Source organism: Balaenoptera borealis (assembly GCF_965194805.1).
Source record: "Balaenoptera borealis genome assembly, chromosome: 1".
NCBI classification, from domain to species: Eukaryota; Metazoa; Chordata; class Mammalia; order Artiodactyla; family Balaenopteridae; genus Balaenoptera; species Balaenoptera borealis.
The window spans coordinates 23,299,578-23,324,180 of NC_138860.1; the positions used below are offsets into that span (position 1 = coordinate 23,299,578).

The 24,603-nt window shown below is 37.0% G+C and overlaps 1 protein-coding gene across 14 annotated transcripts in view; it reads right to left on the reverse strand.

Annotated features, from left to right (window-relative positions):
* Positions 1-8,616: 8,616 nt before the first annotated feature.
* The window catches only part of ENAH (ENAH actin regulator), a 156,925-nt gene continuing 140,938 nt past the window's right edge, over positions 8,617-24,603 (reverse strand). For 8 of the 14 annotated variants that reach the window (XM_082349730.1, XM_082349740.1, XM_082349733.1 and 5 more), the window contains 5 exons: positions 21,089-21,155; positions 18,286-18,348; positions 15,052-15,130; positions 12,197-12,254; positions 8,617-11,629 (listed from right to left, as the gene is read on the reverse strand). In XM_082349730.1, coding sequence (XP_082205856.1) covers positions 11,592-11,629; positions 12,197-12,254; positions 15,052-15,130; positions 18,286-18,348; positions 21,089-21,155 — 305 coding nt within the window. In that variant the 3' untranslated portion in view covers positions 8,617-11,591. The remainder of the gene's footprint in view (positions 11,630-12,196; positions 12,255-15,051; positions 15,131-18,285; positions 18,349-21,088; positions 21,156-24,603) is intronic. The other 6 variants (XM_082349732.1, XM_082349729.1, XM_082349736.1 and 3 more) reach the window with 1 other exon arrangement.

Sequence of the window (24,603 nt, forward strand, 5' to 3'; positions counted from 1 at the left end):
GTGAACAGAGAGAAATGGCAGGATAGTGGCTCTTTACACCTGGTCCATGGAGGAGCCGTGAACTTGACCTACACGACCTCCAGCGGTCTGCCACTGTCGGCAAAGTCAGGGGGGCAGTCTCCAGTTCTGTGATACTGAATGTCTCTGTCAGACTGGCCCATCTGTTGTGGGGACCCTCAGCTGCCTGCAGCCGGGTATAAAACCCACAAAGATTGAGCTGGAATGATGTCGGAAAACCCAGACACTTAACTTTCCAGCTGAGAGAACAGAAGCACCAAACCCCAATGCTTGGACCACCCTGCCAGGGGCTGCCTTCCCCTCTGCACTTCTTGCTGGCATATAATTGCTAATGCAGCATTTTAGGATATCACGCCTCACGATAATAAGCTCCAAGAGAACATCTCACTTGGATCTGAGGAGCCTGGCAAATCTTTTTATCATAGAGTCTCTTAGAGGATAACCTCTTCACTATAGATAATGGGATTGAGCCTGGGATGAAAACCATCAGTCTCCAGGAGCGAGGGAAGCCGGACATCGCAGTGTACCCTCCCCAACTCCTTTCCCGTGAACCTCGGGGGCTTCTCAGATATTTGAAAAGGGGAGGAGAGGAAAAGAAATTCAGCTAGAAATGAGGCTAATGAAAAAGGAAACCACTCAAGTTGCTCTAGTTCAGGCTATGAAGAGCCTTCTTTCCGCTTTCCTGACTTCAGAGTATGGGGGAAAAAAATGCAGAAGTTAAAGTGAGGCCATTAAATGGTCACATAGTCTACATGAATGTACCAGCAAGCTCCTTACAAACCACAGGCTCGCAGATATTCTTGGCTGAAAGGTAACCGGCCTCTAGGAAATGCAGGGAGAATGGGATGGTCACAAGACAAGAACGTGCAGTCTCAGGTGCCCTCCATTCTCTAGAACTCCAAAGCACTCCCAGCCTCCGCATGCAGTGATTTTGTGGTAGCACTACTCCTGGGTTACAGACACAACACAGTTGCTACTGAAAAGCACAGGGTATTTGGTAGCCCAGAGGCAGCCCTTCATTCGTCCGTCAGGCTGCTCGTTGAGTCTGGGCAGCGGCCTCGGGTGGCTCCAGTGAGGACGGCACCGTTTTCTGTGGACCCCACTAGACAGAAGTGAAAAGCAGCAGCATTCAGGGATGAAAGCAGATCGCTTGACACCCTCCTTAGTGACGGGTTGAAATGCAGAAGGAGGCCCAGAAAAAGCTCTTCAAGCTTTTAGAATTGAGCATATTTGGAGGTCAGAATCACAACCAAGAAAGCGGAACACTCTTTTTCACATCATATATTTTTGATAAATGAAGAGCACTGGTAAAATAAAAACAAGTCTTCTTTGACGTAAGTATTTCATCTTTTTATTTCAAAACAAGAAAGGATACCAAGAAGCAGAAGAGTGAAACAGTTAAAACCAGCAAAGCTGCAAAGTAGGAAAGAAAGTACAAAGGAAGAAATGGATCCGATTTCAATACGATTGCTTAATGCAAACACAGGGCTCTGATGCTGCAGACCTAAGAGGTCACGTCAAGTCCAAGGACTTCAGCGGGCTCGCTGACCCATCAGTGACAGGGCTACGCCCCTTTTCTGCTGAACTTAACTTTACACATTCTAGACACATGTCATGCACATACAGGTTACACTTTATGGTTACATGAAATTGCATGCAGTTCACACAGAGAATCATTTTGAAGGCACTGTTGTGCAGCAGGAGCTGCTACTTTCTGGCAAGTCCTTCCTAAGTTGTCTTGCAAGTGGTCCTCCTTTTTATTTATTCATATTTGAAACTTTGGTGCGAAACCCTGGTGCCGTCTAATCCCACCTACCCTGCCAACCATTTTGGTTTCATGTCTCACCCTCTCCTCCACTTCCCTTTCTTAAAGGTAGGCTCCAAACTTGGAAGGTAATGTTTCCCGACAATAAGATCCCCCTTTATTTGGATTTACAAATGATTTTTGAGTCAAGCAGCAATTTACAATTTGTTGCTTGAAAACAAGTTGCTACCAGTTTCTTTTACTCCTGAAATTCAGCAAGGCCAGTAACTCAGAAATTCCATGAGATAAGATACACGAGGTTCTGTATACACATTAAATAATTTCTAATTCCAATTCAAATATGGCCTTGGATATGTTTAAGTCAACCTTAACTTTTAAAGTGTTATTTCAGTCCATACTGCCTTAAGAGGCTCACTCCCAGATTATAAAGCCCTAGATTCATGGGCTGCATGTACTCACATCCTTAGCAAAGAAAATCGCTCTGCATAATCTTTAAGGACATAAATGCACATTTCTAGTTTTAAAATTATGTAGCAAAGCAGGATAACATGGGGGACTAACCCATTTGGACCACAAGAAATTCACCTTTAAATTTTACCAACTGGGCTATTCTACAGGATGCTGTTGGCCTATCAACTAGGTAGGTCTGAAAAGGAGAATGTATTTAACATTCTAAATCTCATAATGGAAACGGTGTATGTTGCTCTCCAACCAGAAAGGTTCATCCCTGACTCTCCCACTTCTCAAAAGTAAGATAAAAAGCACCAAAAAAGCCTTCCTGTCATTCACTCATATGGTCATCCCAACTCCCCAGAGGTCAGCAGAAAGCACAATGGAGCTGATTTTCGTTCAGTTCAAGTAAAATGTTTTGAAAACTCCTCCCACAGGCAAGGCAACAGAAAGCTCTGAACTGGAACTTACCTGGATCGACCTCTGCCTGAAGTCCCACTCCACTCAAGCACAGATGGGACTAACCCTAACTCACCCACTCTCTCTACCCCAGCTACAGACCAGACTTGCAATGCTGCTATAACTACAGACTGCAGGGATGCTTCCTCGTTCAGTCTTATCAAGCAAACCAAAAAAAGAATGTCTATGAAAATGTGTAAATACTGTAATTGAGTTCTGAATATTTTGCACCAACTACAGATGTCTCAAGATAGAATCTTCTTTCTAGCTCATTCACTTTTGTTAGAAACCCTTCATTTTTCCCAAAATGAAAAAAACACACATTATGAAAAGCGTGTCTTACTGCTAAAAAAAAGTGAATTCCAAAACACACACATGCCCACCAAGAACAGAAGTAAAAGAACATCTGCAAAACAGGACTCATCTTTTCTAATCCCAAACCTTCCCATTCAACCTCTGACTTTGTGCCAATTATCTTCTCCTTAAGATCAAGCAAAGACTAAGAACAACATTCACCCAAATGGTGCGGGAGAGTCACCTCGTTGGCCAAGAAACTGCCGTTAGTCTTTTGGATTAACAACAAGGACCTGGGAAGGAATGACAGCTTGTACACTCGTATATAAGAAGAAGGGCAGAGAGGGGAGGGGAGGGCAGTATGCCTCCCGTGGATGACAGTGATAGAAGCAACAACGGTACAGCAGGCTCAGGGGATACGAGAGCTGCTGAAGTGCATTCCTCCCCAAGAAACAAAGAAGGGCTGCTTCACTCCATCCAGCTCTGCAGTGTTTACTTAAAAAAAAGCTACTGGGCCAGAAAAAGAGTCAAGAGGGCTTTGTCACTGATCTAATCATAACCGGAGCACGGTTTCACGTCTCACATGATCCCACACGGTATCACTCTTGGTCTGTGGGAATGGATGGATGCCTGTGCTTCCAGGCTGAGGCCGTGGCCGGGAGAACGCAGACACCTGTAACCCGATCCGTGAAATCTCACGAGCGAGCAGAGGGCCCTGGGGCAGCAGTTAACATAGCACTGACACTGCATGCGGCACGACTGCAAAATCATCATTTCATCGATTTTACCTTACTGTTCACACCTAGGATGCATGTCTTCCAGTGAATAGGGTCTAAGATTTTGAAACAATTAAAAGCGGCACTTAGGATCAGAGAGCAAAACTCAGGCCCTTTTCTCCTTCTCTTGGATCAAAAAGGAAGAAATAGGGCTTCCCTGGTGGCGCAGTGGTTAAGAATCCGCCTGCCAATGCAGGGGACACGGGTTCGAGCCCTGGTCCTGGAAGATCCCACATGCCGCGGAGAAACTAAGCCCGTGGGCCACAACTACTGAGCCTGCGCTCTAGAGCCTGTGAGCCACAACTCCTGAGCCCACGTGCCACAACTACTGAAGCCCGTGCACCTAGAGCCTGTGCTCCGCAACAAGAGAAGCCACCGCAATGAGAAGCCTGCGCACCGCAACGAAGAGTAGCCCCCGCTCGCCACAACTAGAGAAAGCCCACGCGCAGCAACGAAGACCCAACGCAGCCAAAAATAAAAAAATAAAAAAAATTAAAAAAAGGAAGAAATAAAGCAAACCAGTGGCTGCAGAGTACACACTGGATGATGACACACAGAGCTAAGTGTTAAAGGGAGGGGCAACCTCAGAGACACGGCCTGGAGACCACATGGACTAGCCTGCAGCCCGACAGCTGGTCAAGCCGGCTGGAGCCCAGGCCAATGACCGGTCCACTTCCCACATACAAAGGGAGGAGTGAGACGGCGAAGCGGGAGGAACACAAAGTGTCCAGCCTAAGAAAGGGGCAAAGAAGTGGGTTAAAGTAAGAATCTTTTAACGATGTTTACTTTTAGAAACAAGGCTATTTTATGTGAGGACCAAATACTACCCCCTAGAATTCAATTTCAGCAACTGAAACCTATAATGATGAAGTGTCTATGGTAAGGAAACCAAACTGTAAACTCCTTGGCTCAGGCCTGAAACTCCCATTCATTCCCCTTGGTAATAAGTAGGCAGAAAAGAAAATGAAGCCAGATTTTAATACGCCTCTCTTCTGAGTATCTAAATCCTCCCAATACTTTTCTCAGGGGGAAATGATTTCTCCCTTTGGACATTTTAGTGACAAAGTCAGGGCCTACCACCAACCCTTCAAGGCGCAGAACTAACTTGGGTCTACATGTAAGTTCATCACGCCCAGCTTCCACTTGCCCAACCACCACCGCCGGGCAGCTTGGCAGCATCCGAGGACACACGGGGCCTGGGTGACAGCGCTAAGTCAGTCCACCACCAAGAACGGACAAACCTCGGACTTGAGGATACGAGCATCTAGGGAAACTCCGAACATTTAAAACACCCAATGCCACGGCAGGCAGAACAAACCGAGTTTACACCCGAGTTCAACGTGGTTCACAACAATAAAAATTTCAAATCGGTATTTCTCACCTAAAATTTAAATGAAGCAAATTGAAAAACGGCCCTAAAAATGCCTTTAATCTTTAAAAAAGGGACTCAGGCTAAGGTTCCATGGACGTTGACTAAGGGCATGAATGAACCATAATCTTAAAAAGCCTTCTGTGGCAGTTTCTTTTGTATGATTAAAACAGCTTGTATTTTAAGTGTAAGCCAAGAACCTATTTTCTCATTTTCTATAGATTTGAATGGAAACTTTGGGACCTGACGGAGAATTAAATATCCTTCAATGTAAACACCTATCAATATACATTTCTTCAATGTAAATTTTCTAAATGCCATTTCCTGTGTAATTCAAAGGACCAACTAACTGCATGCTTTTTAATATATTCTAAGTCTTCTTGGAAGAACAACCATTAACTAAAAACCAAATGCACCCATCTAACGTTATTCACTACCTACATTAGCAATTTCTTTTTTATATATTTTAAAAATTCTGTTATCTATTGCTAAAGAAATCATTCTTGGAGCCAAAGGGGAAAAAAGTTAAATCAAATTTAAACATGATAAACTATGAGGCTGTGATTTGTATACAGAGTTTTACACTTACGGAATAAATGCAAACTTAGTCCTCTAATGAAATATATAAGCTTTTCTAATAAGTTTTATTAAAATGAAAGCTGTCTTCTCTCAGAACAGTTGAGAAAAGGTCGTATTTGAGTTTTCAGTTAGAGTTATATGAAAAGTGATGGAAAAGAACAGTCTTTAGATGGTGCATATGTCCTCCCTACCCTCAGCTGCCTCCCTGAGGCCCTGATTTCTTCCCTCTACCGAGGAATCCCACAGCCCTATACCAGAAGCTTCCAGGGGCTCTGCTCTCTGCTCAACTTCTCCAAGTATACAACATGCTTCACAGAAGTGGGGTACATCTCAGTGACTGTGACCTTTTGGCTCAAACACTTAAAATTGAGGATTCAGCTTTATTTACTCTTCATGTTAAATTAATCAGCAAGTATTTGAAGCCTACTACATGCCTTAATTGATACTAACATTTCAGCTTAGAGAGTTCATGTGCAACAGATGAATCTATAATAACAGAAAAGTCCGTTTTTTTCCTTTCTTGACCTTCAGATATATTGGTTTCATCAGATTTAACAAAACTAACCAATAAATGTGGCAGTAATTCTTTCAACATCCTAAGTCATTATGACAATCATTTATTTACCCTCTCACAGGGACTGTTACTTTAAAAAAAACCAAAAACTCTTTAGAAAGAGATAAATTTACATAGTTCATAACACTAGGAGCTTTCAATTGTATCTCCTTACTGATTCAAATTTGCTTCTCTGTGAATTCACCATTGGTATCAACAAGGGAGATATCCTAGACCTCCCATTTAAGTTGATGCTGCATATTCCTAACCCTCCTAAATTTACTCTAGTAATATTTTTTCTTTTCTAATCAATTTTAGACTTTTTGAAAATTTGAAGGTTTCACTTTTAAAGTATTATGAACAGATATACAAACCTACTGAGCCTCGGGCTTCCCTGGTGGCGCAGTGGTTGAGAATCTGCCTGCCGATGCAGGGGACACGGGTTCGAGCCCTGGTCTGGGAAGATCCCACATGCCGCGGAGCAATTAGGCTCGTGAGCCACAACTGCTGAGCCTGCGCGTCTGGAGCCTGTGCTCCGCAACAGGAGAGGCCGTGACGGTGAGAGGCCCGCGCACTGCGATGAAGAGTGGCCCCCACTTGCCACAACTAGAGAAAGCCCTCGCGCAGAAACGAAGACCCAACATAGCAATCAATCAGTCTTTAAAAAAAAATAAAAAAATTAAAAAACCTACTGAGCCTCAAAAATTATCTAGAGACAACATAAAGGAAACAAACATAATCCACAGCCTATCTGGAAGTTTGGAACAGAGAAAATCTGCATTCTAGACCCTCAACAGTACTTGGCTCAACAGCCCTTTCTTGAGGGGTTACCAACTTTAGCTTCTTAGGCAAATGTGCTTATTTTGAGAGAAAACTACTCTTAAAAATACATGTTCTCCACTGTGTCTTTTTGTAGCCAAAGATACCTGGGACAATTCTATTCACCCAGATTGACAAAGATTCCTTATGCATACTTCAGAAACATCTAAGTCTAAATATGAAATGGCTTTTCAGTGAAAAGTCAGAGGTATTGGCATCACTAATTTCATTATACTCTCAGGATCCCTTTCTCATCCCTTAGAGCTTTGAGGAGATGTACAGATACGAATTCATCTATTAAAAACAAAAACGGTACTACCAGGAACACGTGTGGAGTTTTAATGTGAATGCTGGAGTAAATGTCTTCAGGAAAGCACATTATGCAATAGCTTCATAAAGGAATTAAGAGCTCCTAGAGAGTTCTTTCACACAGTATGCTTTATATGATGATGTCACTCTTATGCTTAATCGATAGAATTGAAAGGGTAAGAGGGTTATATATAAAGTTAGGATGGCTACAGAAAGGAATCACAGAGATCCTGTAGCATACCTTTGTAAACTGTGCTTCAAAGGATAACACTACTTAGAACTTAAAGGCCAATTCTGCACAAGGGCACTGGAAGTATATACAAATTTAGGAGACAAAGTTGTATCTAGGCAAATTTTAAAGGTTACCACCTGTTACTTCATTCATTTTTGAATGGGAAGTGACTCAGTTTGTAGACAAACATTCTGATTTATACACGAAGGGAAGCAAGAACCCGAGATGGGATAGAGAGAAAAAAATCAGTTAATATGTTTACACCTGTGGACTGGGTAATGACTGCAAACGTCAGTGAGTGGCAGGAACATGGGGTCCACAAGAAGTGGAGAGGATGAGGGAGGGAAAAGTTGGGGTCTGGTAGGAGAAAGAAGACAAAGACTGTTTGTATTTCTAATGAAGACATTAGAATTTTAAAGCGAACTCAAAATCAGTACTTCGTAAGAGTCAGATAAAACGTACTGCTGCTTATATGTGGGTTTCAAGAACTACATATAAACAAACACTATATAAACAAACACTACTGTATAAACAAACACTATAGATACAGATTTCACTGTATTTAAAACTCGGTACTTGGTAAGGCCCTTACAATATCCTTTACACTGCAAACTACATAAAGGAAAAATTTAACTGCATAAATGAGTTTAACGTATCTATGCTGTAGAACAAAATGGAGTAAACTTAAACATTTATCACTCTCTTGACTGTAAGACACTGTACCAAGCTGGGCCGAGAGAAAATAAGAACACACAGGGAACATCCAACAGCTATTTCAAGCAAAAAGTAGATAGATACATGATCACATATTCCCTTTGTATACATTACTTACTTAGTATTTATGACTTATGAAATCTTTAAAGAATAGTGTTGGTATGTAAACTTTAAGTAGTGAAGTCATGGACTTTAAAGAGTGTTTTTTACATTCAATCCAACTTATTTTAGAACAGATTATGTCAGAAGATTATCTAAGTGTCACAAACAAGCAACACGTATATACTGCAATTTTATTTCAATCGCACAAACGAAGTTAGCATGTAGGAAATTTAAATGAAACAGTACGGTAAAAATAGCAGAGAACCAAAAACTCTAATAAGGAAGTACACCTAAAGCATGAGAATTCAACATTCATTAGTGTTTCATCTTCAGTTTTGATTGACACTTGATGCTTGCAAATTTTGAAACAAACTTTGAGATCATGATGACTATTCTGAAGAGATTTCAGCACCAGCACTAAGATTTGTACATTCAGTTGGTTTGCAATTGACTTGTTAGCCATTTACATAGTGTATAGTACAGATTTGTCACAGGTCAGATCACAGTGTTGAAGGAAAGAAGTACCTTCCTGTAATTAGAAAGGATCCCCTAAACTGCACTCAGCTTAAGACATCCAATGTACAAGAGCACGAAAACCATCATAATATTGTGGCTCCAAGGAACATAGTTTTGATAAGGAAAATAACCTAAGCTTCTGTTTCCCATTTTAATTACTGAAATCTCTAACAATGACAAAACTGTCACATAGGACAGCAAATGTATACAGTAATTCAATCAAACTTCTTGGAAAGAACACATTTAGCAATCTGGGATAATGCAGAACGACAGGAAATAAAATGTGATTCAACACTTGTTCTTTTTGTCATTTTACACAGACATCATGTTAATATTAGACCAAGGCACAAAACGTTTAGTGCATAAACCAGTTTCTTTTTTAAGATCTAGCATTTTTACCGGAGTCTTTTATCTTACTTTGGACCACTTGTACCCAGTACTCTATTCTACTATAGACTGTTTAACTTAATCAACAAAATCAAAAGTGATTTCTGACCAGATTTATGGGGGACATAAACATTTGTATCATCAAAGTGTTTGCACAACCAAAAGTACAACAATAAAGATGAAAATGCCTCCTATTTCTTTTAGAAAGTAGTACTTCATAAGCTTGCTGCATCTTTAATGTCTTCACTATTGGATGACAATGAAGAGTTGATAGAAAAAAAGGACTGTATACTTGAATTATGAGAGCTCATCCATCACAGATCTAAAAATGAAGTTTCTACAGAAACAGGAACTATTTTAACAAGGGAAAAAAACTCCCTCATTCAAACCTCTTTGAAGTGGTAATGGCTGCAAACTTGCAGCGCTTAGAAAACTATGCTATCAACAAGTTCTGTCTTATGAACTTAGATTAAGAAATCTAGAAAGCAGATGAAAGTGGATTATTTCTTCAAAATTTTAGTAAAACTACTGATAATCAAAGGTTTCAAAGCAAATATGGCACATAACAACTCAAGCATGAATCAAGATGGAGAGCCTGGAGAATTGTGATTTCCTAAAATTTCAAAAAATTCTATCATTGCAACGTACAGGATTTCTCCCCTATTTTAATCTTAGAAGTTTCAAAGAAAAGGGAGTGGATAACATACACACACGTGAGTGCCCACACAAACACGCACGCACGCACACACACGGTGGTAAGTAGAGTATCTAGTTCCTTCTTCCCACCACCTAAGTCTCACTTTATTTATTAAAAGAAAATTATGCAGGACCCCCCCTTGTTGTTTTCCCTTTATCTAATGATTTCTGTGACCTTAATTGCTGCCATCATTGTTACTTTTCTAGTATTTCAACATAACAAGGTTCAAAAGCAGCTCTGTAGTCAGGAATGTGTACCTGAATACCTGTATAACTGCAGGGCGCCTAGGTAATAACAACTGCCCAATTCAGGGATGGAACTTTTGAGTTCCACACTAAGATGTAATTCATGTGAAGCTCAGAATCATGTTTCAGACCACTGAACTTACTCAAGTTAAAATACAAATAGCTGAAGACATGATGTAAAAGATTAAGTACTTGGTGCTGTTAACATATTTACCAATTAAAGTCACAAAATATTCCTCATTATTATTCATGCAGATAACTGAGAACGAAGATAGTGCAGAAATTAACTTTAAATAAAAAATTATTCCTTCCCTTCCTCCCGCTCCCCTATACTCTACAAAATGTTTTCCCTGGGACTAGGCCTTGAAAAGGCCACTACATATTAGTTTGACATGCATTACTGTCTGCAATTTAAAAAGCTAATTTTGTGGTGGTTGTAATTACATTATAAAAATGTCCACGTGCATAAATCTAAAAAAGGTTGAAAACCTACAGTGAATCTACAATATACTGTTTTACATTTGACCACTGGTTTGTGTTATGTAGGAGTCACAGATTTGGTAAAGCATTGTAACAATTTAGGAAGGCATCTAAATCTTTAAATTCTGGACAAATTTTATGTTTGAATCTACAAAATTGCATGAAGGCTAAACTCGAGAGACTTCCTATCATTCTAAAATTCCTCACTCCGAACAAATCATTTTTAGGACACTTTCTTATAAATATCACCCTTTGAAAGCACATACAATTTCATTTGTTCCACATTTTATGATCTTAACCTACATAGGGCTGAACTCAATTATTCATGGAATATCAAATATGATAGGAAGACAAACCTGAGAGAAACATTTACAATACAATAGCATAACTTGCTAAATTCCTCATCACCATTCTCTGAAAAAAAATTCTCAAGCCTTTCTCCTCTTTATTTTAGCAATGGATTGTGGAAAACGTGTGATTTTCTCTTGACATGAAAGTATTTCAATGCACGGTGATCTTGCCTGACGGATTCAGTATTTTCTGCATAACTGATACAGGAACTCCTATACGACTCTCCTCCATCCCGTTGTAAAGGTCAGAGAAAAGCAGAAAACTGTGAGGGAAACAGCTTATCGCCAGAGTAGTAATGTCTGAAGGCTTTCAAAGTATGTTGATTTTTCCCTCCTTCCGACTGTTTGTCTCCATTTTCTTCTTACAGCTCACAAGATGTAAGTAAGGGTTTTGTTGTTAATACAGTTCTTCTTTGTAGGTTTTTTTTTCTTTTCCTTTCTCCAGATTAAAGTCCTATCTCTCCTTAGTTTGATTCTCTATGCAGTATTTGACTTGCTCAGTTCCTGCCTGATTGCTGGGTAGGAAAAGGAAAAATATTAAAAGTAAATATAATGATAAGGTAAAATAAATGCGTGATTCATTCTTAAGAAATCTTAACGATTGTATTCAAACTCACAGTAATAAGAAGACACACTGATCTTGCATCTTTCATTGCAGAAATCTTTTTCTTATTTTTACGAAGACCACACTAATTTCTATATATTTATATATTCTCTCCATTTTGTACACAAAATGAAAAGACCGATTTTTGGGGCTTAAAAGAAGAGGTCAGTGGGATGGGATGGATGAATAGAAGTAACCTAGAGAAAGACTTGTTCACCTAGTTTTCCATCTAATACTACTCAACACCGGAAGCTTAGGAATCTTGCTTACCCCTATTTTCACAAATAATTTCCATTATATGAAGGAGACAGAGCTCCTCCCTGACATCCTAAACCAAGTAAAGGGCAGGATAATATGGAAAAGTAATTGTTTTATGCCCTCAAGTAATAAACTGGGTATTTCTTTATTTGCATTTTCTTTAAAATGGCTATTCTTGAACATCACTCTATAAGGGTAGCAAATTTGTTTAGACACTCACCATCAATGAGCTCTTCTTTTAGCTTAGTTAATTCTTTTCTCATTTCATCTAAAATGTCCTAAAATATTAAGAGAAAAACATCAGAAATACAGAAAAAAAAAAACTGTTAAAAAGATTCTTGCTCACATAAAATTTTAAGAATGTATGAAATATTATGTATGTTTTTCGTTTCCAGAGTCACAATTTATGTCTTAGAAGATTAACCTTGGTAAATTTTGTTTTAATAGTCTTTGCTTCCCAATCTTTGCTTATTCTAGCTTAGCAAAATATGAAGCAGAATGTTTTCTAAAACTAAAATAATTACTTGGTCATCCAGTGAAAGGTATGATTCAGATAATTTCTAGAAAACGTAATGGCTCTGCTTTTAATCTAGTCTCCTGGGAGCTGTCTAAGAGGTAATACATAAAGAAGTTTCAAGGAAGAAGACACGCGAACTGGACAATCAGCGCTTGGCAAATCTGTCATCTGGTCTGAAGTATGGGGACTAATTAGGAATCACCAGAGCTGCCAAACTAAATTTCAAGGAATCTAGGATTCCCCTGGAGGGCCCTCAGGGGCTGCCCTAATAGGTGGGGAAGGAAGAGGATTGGATCCCGCTGGACGTGCACAGTCCAAGAAGCCAGGGACCAGCCACACATAGCTACTGAGCACTTGAAACGTGGCTAGTCTGAAGCGAGATGCATTGTAAATGTAAAACAGACACCAGATTTCAAAGATTTAGTATGAAGAAAGTAATGTACAATGACTCATTAGTAATTTAAAAATACTGATTATATATTGAAATATTATTTTGGCTATATTAGGTTAAATAAAATATATTAAAGTGAATACCACCTGTTTCTCTATTTAATGCGGCTACTAAAAATTTAAAGTACTATGTGGCCCGTGTTATAGTTCTAGTTAATAGTGATGTTCTGGACCCTCCTTCCTCTATGAAAACCAATCCATCTTTACATATTTTGCAAAATCTCTATTTATAAAGTTCAATTTGAAATAATAGATACCCCCTAGTTAAAAAATGAAGACTGTGTAATATGAAAGCTAAAAGGGCTAATAAGGTGACACAATTTTAATGGGTGAAAAATAACTATCCTTTGGAAGGGTTAATTTCAAATTATTTGACTTTCTTTAATACTGCACACACCTCAGGTAAAATTAAATTGCTCTGTGTTTAAGGTTCATTTTTTAAAAAAGCTTTTCACGCTTAAAATAAGGTTGAAAACTATCAATTAGTTTAATTCCTCCATTTTCCAATGAGGAAACTGATGCACAGAAGTTATTATATGGACTAACAGATATCCTTTTTCAAATTAACTTAAAATCAGTCCTAAAATCAAATCTATCCTCTCTTCTAGTCCCCTGCTTCAGATTGCCAAGAACTTACCATATTTTAAATGTGTGCAAGTGCTCCATTTTAAAATGTTTTTCAAGAAAAGAAAGCCATGTTTAACACACAGGAAACAAGGGCTTGATTATCAATGACCACATGCTTTTCAAATTACGTAACTCAACTGAACTGTTCAAACAGCTCTGCAGATAAAAATTAGGTTGATCTGAAATTGTTAGTATTTGCCTCTTTAATTCCTATTTAACTTTTACTTTGAACTCATTATTGCAACATTATTGGTCCCTTTTTAAGCCCCACTCAAACTTTGTTGGCATTTTAAAAAATGAGTGATAGAATGGGGAAAAGCGGACTCGGAAGAAAGACTGGGTTCTGATCCCGACTGTGGGACTGAGTAAATTTAACTTCTCTGAACCTCAGATGTGCACAACTTGAGTACAAACACTATGTTATCTGACTACTATGAGGATTAGGAGACAATGTCATGCTAATAACCTAGCAAATGCTTAGCACTGAAGTCCGCCAGACAGTCAATAAATGCCTGTTACAATGATCTGTACAACTGTGATTTTCAGAGGCTACCCTGAAGTGCAGGGTAAGAAGACAAAGATTAAATTTTTCGCTACAGGCACATCTGTACTCAGGTCTGCAAAGCTGATAGTTGTTTTACTAAGATGTCCTGCTTTCCATTTCAAATCTTTTAAACACCACCATTTAAAAAAAATTATTTACCTCTTCTAGAAATAAGATAGTTCAAGGTTCCAAAATCACCTATTACTCCTTCCATTTTTTTTCTGTGTATATAGGTATTAAATATAATGCATATGTATCCAAAATACAAACAATATCTTTTTCCTTTTTATAAAATTGATATAACTGTTCATACTGTTGGTTACCTGTCTGTTTCACCTAATGTGGGCAAGTGTTCACAATTCACTGTTCAGTATTCTCAGTTATGGTTCCTTAATAGCTGCAGAGCCCTCCTCCACACTGTATAGTTACATACTTCTATCATATTTTCTTAGCATAAATTCTTCAAAGTGAAATTGCCGGGTTCAAAGGTAAATCATGTATTTTTAAGGCTTTTGGTTTGTTTTCCCAAACTGCTTCCTAGAAAGCAGAAGTATGTGAGGTGAGAGTGCCCATTTTCCTCACATTCTTGCCAAAACCAGACTTGGTGGGTCCATTTTGGCTAATGATAAGTGAAAAGTGCAAGCCCATTTTTTTTTTAAGCAATTGTACATGATTCACTTACATTTAAAGTTTATAATATACCATTAAACCACTGCCCCTACCCTCCGCCACTGCTGGCACTTTATGCAAACTTATGAACCAAAACATGAGGATTTGAAAAAAATAACATAGTACGAATGCCACTGTTTAACTTGTGTAAAAAATATCTACTCTATACTCTTTTCAAACACATTCGCAACCTGTCAAATATATGCACATGGGATATTTTTAAAAAAGAACAAGTACAAATAAAGGGAAGCTGCCACTGGTCGCCCACCTGCTTCAGCCTGTCATAATCCAGTCCCTCCGTCTGGACTCCGTTGGCACTGGGCTGTGACGAGGGTGCAGATTTTGGTCTGTACAAATGAAATTTTCAGGACAGGTAAATAACGCTTAGGATATTTAATGAGTTCATTAGTAATTGCAAACTTACCAACCCAACACCAGATTGAAGTACATTTCTTAAAACAAGAGTTAAAAAGTTAATTGTCCTAATAGTTGCAGAACTGATAAGAACATATGAAAGTATTTCTCACTTTTCTCAGTATTATCAGTTATTTGTAAAGAAATCAGAAAAAGGTGATAAGATGACGAGACTTCTCCAGTAGAGGACAACACTCTTTGAGCACGAGGAGGGTAGCTGGGTAACATGTGGCATGGTGATCAGGACAGACGGGAGGCCAGCTGCAACATCGCAGCCCAAGTAAAACAATCATGTTTTCTCCTTTTGAAACTGTACATTATCTACTAACTATCTGGCAAACCAATGAACAGGAAATTATAAAGACTTGAATATTTCACTCTATATATATCAATTTACAAATTCTATGCAGGGAGAAAAAATATTTAATGAGTATGATTTCTTTGTATGTGTTTTATTCCGTTTTAAGCATCAAAACAAATAAGGATATTTGAAAAATGATTATTAAATTAAAAGTATATTCATATCCAATTGGCTAGGTGGCTATTTCCTGATGAAGTTTTTATGAAGATGTCATCTGAATTGTCATCTACTTCCATAAACTTATTTTATTTTTTTAAAAGGAAAAGGGAGGGGAATGCCACACAGAAGCAGATGGTCAATTACTATTGCACTTTCAAAAGTTTAGCTTCTGTTAAAAATTTTACATGAAGAAATAAGTCTTAAGTATTAGGTATATTTTTATCAAGTCAGTCAGTCATGGCTCCCTCTCCAATTCTGGCAATGAGAGAAAATACTAAGTGGAAAATCTAGAATTTTAATTGGATGGTCCTTTATTTTCAGGTTTAGTATATACTAAGTGGCTACTCTTTAAGGGTCACAAATCAATGCAAATGAAAACCATTAGTCAGGCCATATATTTCCAACTTTGCAGAGTAATCTGAACCAAGATTCAATAGGTATAATAACTTTTTCAAACTTATAATTCTTATAAGGCATATTTATACTTCAAACCCGTAGGCACTGTTTGTGAAGATGAAATATTGAGTTAATCTGCTTTAATATCAAATATATGACAACTTGAAAGATTGTTGTGAAGGAAGTCAAGCAATTTTATTACATACCTGCTGCTATGTTTATATGAACAAGAAAAATAATAACTTTCAGAAAACCTCATTCAAGAGGCACTGAGCTAGGCCCTGGGTTGGATAAGAAGATTTACGTGACATACTTCCTTCCCTCTTGAGACAATTCACCTTTTTCACTTTGCTGAGGCTACTTAATTCCACAGTCAATTCAGACGTACTGAGATCCACAGTGTGCAAGTCACAGTGCTCTGGAGAGTCTGGTCTATACAGTCAATATTCATAAAGGTTGACATACTGTGCATTTCATTTACCCATAGTGTCCATTCCTGCTCTCCAGAAGTAAATTATTATTTATTCTGCTTTTCTTTTACATTTCACATTTAACTGGTACAAACTAGCTAACTGTTTTCTCCTAAACTTACACTGAGTTGGCCAAAGAGTTTGTTCAAGTTTTTCTGTCAGGTTTTTTTGTAAGACGTTACAGACTTATCCCTGAAATTCATGTGAATAACTACGGTCTGCTACTTAACCAGGCGGTATGTTATGAATATATCCATATTTAATAAACAATGCAAAAAATTATTGTTAAATAATAGAAAATTGTGGAAACATGCAATTTTTAAAAACTTTAACTCATGCTAACATGCAATCCACCTCCACCTCCACCTCCACCACCACCACCACCACCACCACCGTGATAATTAACTAAAGGGGGGAACTTTTCATACTGAAGGAAAGACGTAATCACCACTTCTCAAAAAAGGCTTATCAACATTATCCCAGGGGGCACTACGTATGAAAGCAGCAAGGTAACTGAGAAGATTTACAACAGAAAATCTCGTTGTTAAATGCTACTTTTCTATGTGCTAGCAAATTTTCTAAATAAGTCTTTTGGTCAAAACAATTAAACCATCTCAAAAAAAGCAGGAGAAACTGTTTCACTATTGTATTATAAACACTTTATGCAGATTTAACTGGCTGACAAAATGAACTTACCAAATATTTTAATCATCTACGGCATGAAAAGAATTGTAGCTAATAACAATTTGGCCACAGAGAGTCTGATTACAGAACTCCTTACTCACTGCCATAGACACCCCCTCCATATACTATTTAATTCATGCTCCCAGTAGACTTGATGTGTATTTTCAAAAATAGATGCATATAATAACATGGGTATGTCTCAGTTATTTCTAACATAAGGGTTTTTACCATAATTGATAACAAAAAAAGGGGGATTCTCAGAGGTTTTTATTACTTTATAATGAGAGTGTTGCCTCTACATACCTGCCTATAAAATAACTGTACTACAACTGTTTAAGTCTCTATTCTGCCAAATTAATTCTACATATGGCTTAAGCACTTGAGGATTTTAAGAAATTGTCAATTTTTTTAATTAAGAAAGAAATACATGGCTCATATCCTAAGTTTTCTTACTTAAAAAATGGTATAATACTCATCCTAGAAAAGAAATAATCTCAAGGATGTTAGATGTTAGGTTGTTAAAGATACTCAATATACTGCAAAGTATGTAAGAAATAGATTTTCCTCAAATAATAAATTATTCACAATTGTGGCTATAATACTATCCTGTGTTCCAGTGACAAACAGTACAGGATCTTCTATTCAGCTTTTTAAAGCCTTGACTTATAATCATAAAGAGAACGGCCTTTAAAATAAAATGCAAAAGCTACAAATACTCTAGATATATGAGGCCTTAGATTCCCACGCTAGTATTTCTGATATGTTTATCATTTATATTTATCATAATCCAAATATAAACTGATGGTGGGGAAATGAATACTATTAATCTATTAATTTTTCTCATTAAAATCGCTCAGAATTTTTTAAAAAAGTGTTCTAAATACAGCTAAATATGAAAGACTCGATCTTCCTACATCTCTCCCTTGTGGTGATTACCAATCCATGTAGAAAAAGCTCAGCCCTATCCTGAACATATTATTTCAAAGTCTCAAATCACAAAGTCACATCAGGATGATACCTGTGTAATGAATCATAGGACCTGCTGTCAAAAACAATCTGATTTTTCCTTGGAGAATCCCGTCTATGAAGGGGAAAAACCATTTAAAGGGGTATACAATAGAACTTTAAAAATTAATTCTCATTATGTTACTGTTTTATAGGTTTTTAGTTATAGCAAACAGAAGAAGAACTAAAGGAGTCCATTAACTTTAAAATAATTGTTTTTTCCAATTAAAAAAAATTATTTGGAGACTGAGTCTAGTTATATGAGGACACTGTTTACTTGACAATTATAGAGAATTTTTAAAAATCATTAAGCAATAGCTACTTTTATAGACTGCAGACATAGTAAAATCTACCTATACAAAGATTCAACAAGTACCAGACACAACCAAAGACATTTCCATTAGAGTGAATATAAATAAAACTAAGGGCTCAAATAAAAAACACAATAAAAATCACTATAGCTTGAAGTATACATAATTAACTCTTCTTAGGAGGCACATAAAGAACTTTTTTTCCATCTTGAATACAAGATCTGTAAGCTCTTAATAAAAACCGCAAGAAGAATTCACAAACTTTCCAATGTTATGTTCCAGTCATGATTTAGAGCATTTTTAACTACAACACTCTTGCTTTTATTCTGACATCTTCATTTAATAAATATAGCATAATGCAATATCTCATGTATATTATAGGATATTAATCCATCTTATCACTAACATAATTTTTTTTTTTTTTTTACTAACATAATTTTGACATGGATATTCAGAAGAGAAATGGGTACTTTCAGTACTGTTCAAGAATAAAGTGTGCCTAAATAAAAACAAAAAATGGCCAATATACTTGCTTTCAGAAGGAACGGGGTAAATAATTTAGGAAGAAAAGCAATACAGTTATTCGTCTTTTAAACATATTTTTAAAATCTTTTATGGTTTAAAACTGCTTGCAGTGAAATCTTAAGACATACATATCAGTGGTTGGATCAAATCTATCAAAAGGGATATGAGTGCTCAGGAAATAATCGGAATGTCTATTTTGGGAAGAGAGAGGAAAACTATCTACCAGAGCTAGAACATCATTACAATACACTACTAGATATAAGAACCCATATTTGACAAAATATTTTTTAAATGGTGATGTTTAGAGCACTTATTTAAACTTCCTCCAGAAGTCTGAAAAATCTCTGAAATAAAATTCTTTCCTTCATTAAATGAACCCACCCACATCAAGGAACACATACATTCCACCTGGAGAAGCTTTTCCATGTCCTTTCTAAGATAAGACTTTTGCCATGAATTTAAGTTTAGCTTTAGCCAAGCTCACTACAGAATCCCTATCAATGAGGAAGGGATGAAAGTAGTGACAAAGGACAAATGGCACGTCACAGTTCTGTTCTGATATGCACTTGATAAATGAGGCTTCGTAATGCGCTACTGAAGAAAATCTGTAACAACTACTAGAGATGCATTAGAAGGCCACATCAATTAGGTACCCGAGAACATAAATGCGCAATTTTTCTACTCCACTGAAAAAACATGTTCACCAAAAGCAATTCTGCCATTTTCTCCTAAAACCAAATATATTCATCTTTCAGTCACTTAGAAACTGAAAGCTTCTATACATTCAAAAAAGGCCCAGTTTCTTGAAACTGAAAGCTTCTATACATTCAAAAAGGCCTAGTTTCTTTGCGGAGCTTAAGTAACTATGTCATCACCAAATCTTCCCACCAACAGAAAGAACCACACAAAAAACAAATCCAAATTTAGACTGAAGCTAACACACAACAAACTTGTGACAATATAAGATCTATTCTTGCATTTTTCTTTATTAGGTTTCTATAATTAGACTCAAGTTTGCTTTTTATGAGGCAAAAATAAGGCAAATAGCTCAGAAAGAAAAGGCGAAAAAACCTTTTAGTCTCTAAATACATACCTTTCTCTGGAAAAAATATGAGTCCTTTAAATTGTCTCATAAACCAAGAAAAAGTTTCATCTATGTTTAAAGACCTATGATATAAAGTTAGCTATGACAGTAAAGTATGCCTGGCTAAGAAATACTGAATTTGCTTAATCATGCATACAAAGCCACTTGTAGAAACATGAATTAACCAGTCTTGTTTCTGAGCATTATCTTTTCTAACTCGATTATAATCAGAAGTTTCAACTGAAAAATAAATCTTTCTACTTTATAAGTTCAAAATTTTAGGTTTTATTTTACTCTCTCTTAAACATTGTAGTTTTTTCGCTCCAGCTGCTTTTCAGTTTAAAACATAAGTTTCTTTCAAAAGTTCAATGTTGTTTATTGACAGGGATAATGGTATTGAGGTTATACAGGAGAATGTCCTGTTTCTTAATAAAAATGCTAAAGTATTCAGGCTGAAGCAGCACATATTTGCAAACTGCCTTCCACCTATTCAGAGAGAAGAAAGTGTGGATGTGTAGATATGAGTTCAAGCCAATGCTAGCAAAATGTTAATAGCTGGTGAATCTAAGTGATGGGTACACGGACGTTTGCTATACTATGCTTTCAACTTTTCTGCAGTTCTGAATTTTTTCAAAATAAAAAAAATTGGAAGGAATAAAGCTATCTTAAAATTTCAGACAACCTGGGTGACAATAATAAGCATAGGATAGAATTTAGACAATTACTAATAAAAATACAGTGGGGCTTAGTGGTCGTCCAACAGCAGTAGGATTACAGATGTTTTATTTACTCCTTTGTACAATTTCAGATCTACCATTCGAATTTTTTCTACAATAAAAATGAAGATTTCTTTTCAGGTACAATTCTAAAATAAAACTTAGGAAAAAAATTGATACCTGGAAATAACAGGTGACTTGCTGCCATTCATAGTACTTGCTCTTTCCCAAGGTTTTCTTGTCGGTTCTTTAAAAATAAAAGAACGTAAGTTATTAAATATCCTATATGCTCCCAGAGTTAGGATTCTAATTTGTACCATTTCAGACCCCAAAATGAGAAGAAATTAATAAGTGTGACAAGTTTCTCTAGGAAGAACTTAGATTGTTAAATCTAAAATACAATGATTTTAAACACCAGATGGTAAGAAGTTTCTCTAATAAAGATAGGACAATAAGATTAAGGGTACGACAATTTTAATTAATTAGAATGGAATTGTGAAAATTACTTTAAATTAATAAGGATAGTTTAAATTTATTAGAATGGGACAGTATTAACTATACTCTTTTAAACTATTTTTAGTGCCAATGGTAAAACGAATAAAAAGAATCTTTAATGTGTTCATGTACTTCAATATTTAATCTAAATTCAAACAGTCCTCTTGTGAAAAAATTCAAACTCAAAATATATTTCAGAATCATCCGACTGTATTGTACTTCCTTGATTGTCAAACAACCAATCCAATTCTTGGGACTTAGCAGACAACTCCAGTTAAATAAAGTTCCCTCTGAACTTTTAGTTGATCGTGCTTTGAACTGTTTTTCTAATCTGGGCTGCCCTGCTGATGCCATCACTGGCTTCACTGGATGACTGGGAGAAATCTGGAGTGGAAGCTTGTCATGGAAGGATGAATCTGGCCTCACTGGATGACTGGGAGAAATCTGGAGTGGAAGCTTGTCATGGAAGGATGAATCTGGGCTGCATGAGAATCAAGTCTACGTACAAGTTGTGCAGTTTTAGCTAAAAAAACTGGTCTGAGTTCCAATGTAGCCCCTCAACTGGCCTATGCACATTCTTACTGAGGTAGCTTGTCCTCTTTTCAAACTGCACATATGTAAAACTAAACTTAAACTCTCAACTCAAACTCTGAAACACTGCTTTTGTTCTGGATTTCTGTTGCATTCAGTCACCTAGGTGTGAAACAAAGTCATCATTCATCTTGCTTTACTCCCTGTCAACCAATCAATGGTTACTCCTTCATCTGTATTCTAACAGCTAACACGCTCTCTCATTGACCACCACAGAGTGAGCCAGGGGACATCAGATAATCAGATGAGGAGGTCCACGACAGACAGAACTAGAAACACATCCAAGAGACATCTGCCAGAGGAGGGGAAAAGAGGGAAATCCTGAAGGACAACTGGACAGGCAGAGAATAGCCATTAGGACACTGTCACTAAAGAAGAGGCAGGCAAAGAGATGAAGAAATAATTCCAACATGATAAGATGTAGCAGTTGCTACCATTTAACAGTTGGCTGATGTCCTTTCTCAATCAGCCAAACCAGAACTATCTTTTAATCTTCAGAGAGCGCATCTGGTTTTGAGGAAGAGCAGTTCAGTTTGGCTCTGCAGATAGTGAGGCTGTGTTCTCTCTGAGGGGGCTCCAGGTCGGTTTCAGGAGGAAGGACAGAGGCTGGGTTGCCTTCACCGGGTCTTTGGAAACACACCAAATTCTTACTGGCACCAGTTTCCCTATCTTGGTCCTCCCTGATTTCTACGTCACTCTGCTCACAACTGCAATTTTAATGTTCCTAGAACAGTTTCAGTTGACTGTCAACTCAATTCTTTGCAGGATGAAGTCTAAACTCCTGATTTTTTCATAAAAAGCTTTCAACATTTTACTTCTAACTTGCTTTCCAAACTTTCTCCCCCAATACTCCTCAAAAAGGAACCCTCCATCCTAGTCAGGCAAGTCTACCTGATATTTCCTAGTCTCTTTCAGCTCCAACTCCCCATCTCTGCCCATGCCGTACCCACTTCCTGAAACAGCACCCTTTCCTCTACTTTCAGCTAAGGTAAATACTCTTTAAGGCAGGGTAAAATGTCATTTTTTTCCTACAAAGACGGCCCAGGTGACTCCAAACTATACAATCTCCTCCCTCTTTGACACATTACTTAATATTCAACATGTGGTCGTAAAAGATGAACTTTTCACTTGTGTGTATCTCATCATCCCAGCTGAACCATGGATTTCTTGTGCTTAGGGTGACTTTATCTTTTACTTCTCTTTGGCCTGTCAAGTGTCTGACACGTGGCCATTAGGGGAAAAAAAATTTTTTTTGACTGAAACAAGTGAAAAAAAAGAAGCCTCCAGACGTTCTGAATGAATCCTTAATTTTATAAACATGGCACACATGTGCAAACACACACACAAAAACACATGCAAAATCCATGCTTCAGTTTTCCATATTTTAAATAAGGGGATATATATTAGATAAGGAGTTCTTAACTGGAGTCCATAGATAACCCTCAGGGAATTCACGAATATTTTGCAATGGTGACCAATTTTGTATAAAAATATGATTCTTCCCTCCCTGGTTCATAGCTCTTTTCAAATTCTAAAAGTTTCTGTGACCCCAAATTATAGTTGAATTCTAAAACATCTATGGTTTTAATAACAGCATGTATTTTGATTTTGGCTTATAGAAGATAAAGGTAAAATAAGTCACAAACCAGAGAATTTTTAATGAAGATAACATAAACTGATTTGAGTCCTATTCAGAGGAAAATTTATTCACAGTCACAATATTAATTATAATATAGCAATCACACCGCTGAAGAGTCACTATTCAATAATGAGAATGAGTGGTTATAGACAATTCCCTATAATGGATTCTTATGGCTCATTCTAGATATTAATTCATCAAACTCATCAAATTTACTTATGTCACTTCATGCCAAATTAGGTAAGGAGATGAACAGACAGTCTAGTGCTTAGCCTTTAGTCAAATATGAAGAAATGACATGTACAATGTAACAATCTCATATTCTAAATACGGATATAGTCATCAGTAAGTACCTCCAGTGAAATGTATTTTGTTAATATTCTAAGTAATATATTCTATGCCCAAGACTTCTCAATGTCAGAAATTTTACTGAATTCAAGAACATTTCCCAAAAGTTCTACGGAGATTTTTTTCTATTATTTTTTTAATTGAAGTCTATAGTTGATTCATAATATTGTGTTAGTTTCAGGTGCACAGCCAAGTGACTCGGCTATACACACACAGATATATTCCTTTCCATTATAGATTATTACAATATAGTTCCCTGTGCTATACACTAAATCCTTGTTGTTTAAAATTTTTTCAGCGTTACAAATTAGAAGCTTTATTTCCTTGATTATCAATATTATGCAAATGAATGGCTAAAATGACGATTCAATGGGAGAATGTTTTGAGATAGACTTCAATGCTAGCTACATGCTCACATAATCCTTACCTTTAAGAATCAATGACTAAAAATATTTCCCTTTCATATGGATAACATATTTTTCCTTGTTTAAGTGAATAACTTCAAGTCATTAACAATAATATACATAGAATGTGCAAAAATCATGATTTTCAGAGAAAGAGTCATCAGAAAAAAACTTTGGATTTTAATAGATCTCCCAGTATCGGAAAGAAATTAACAGCT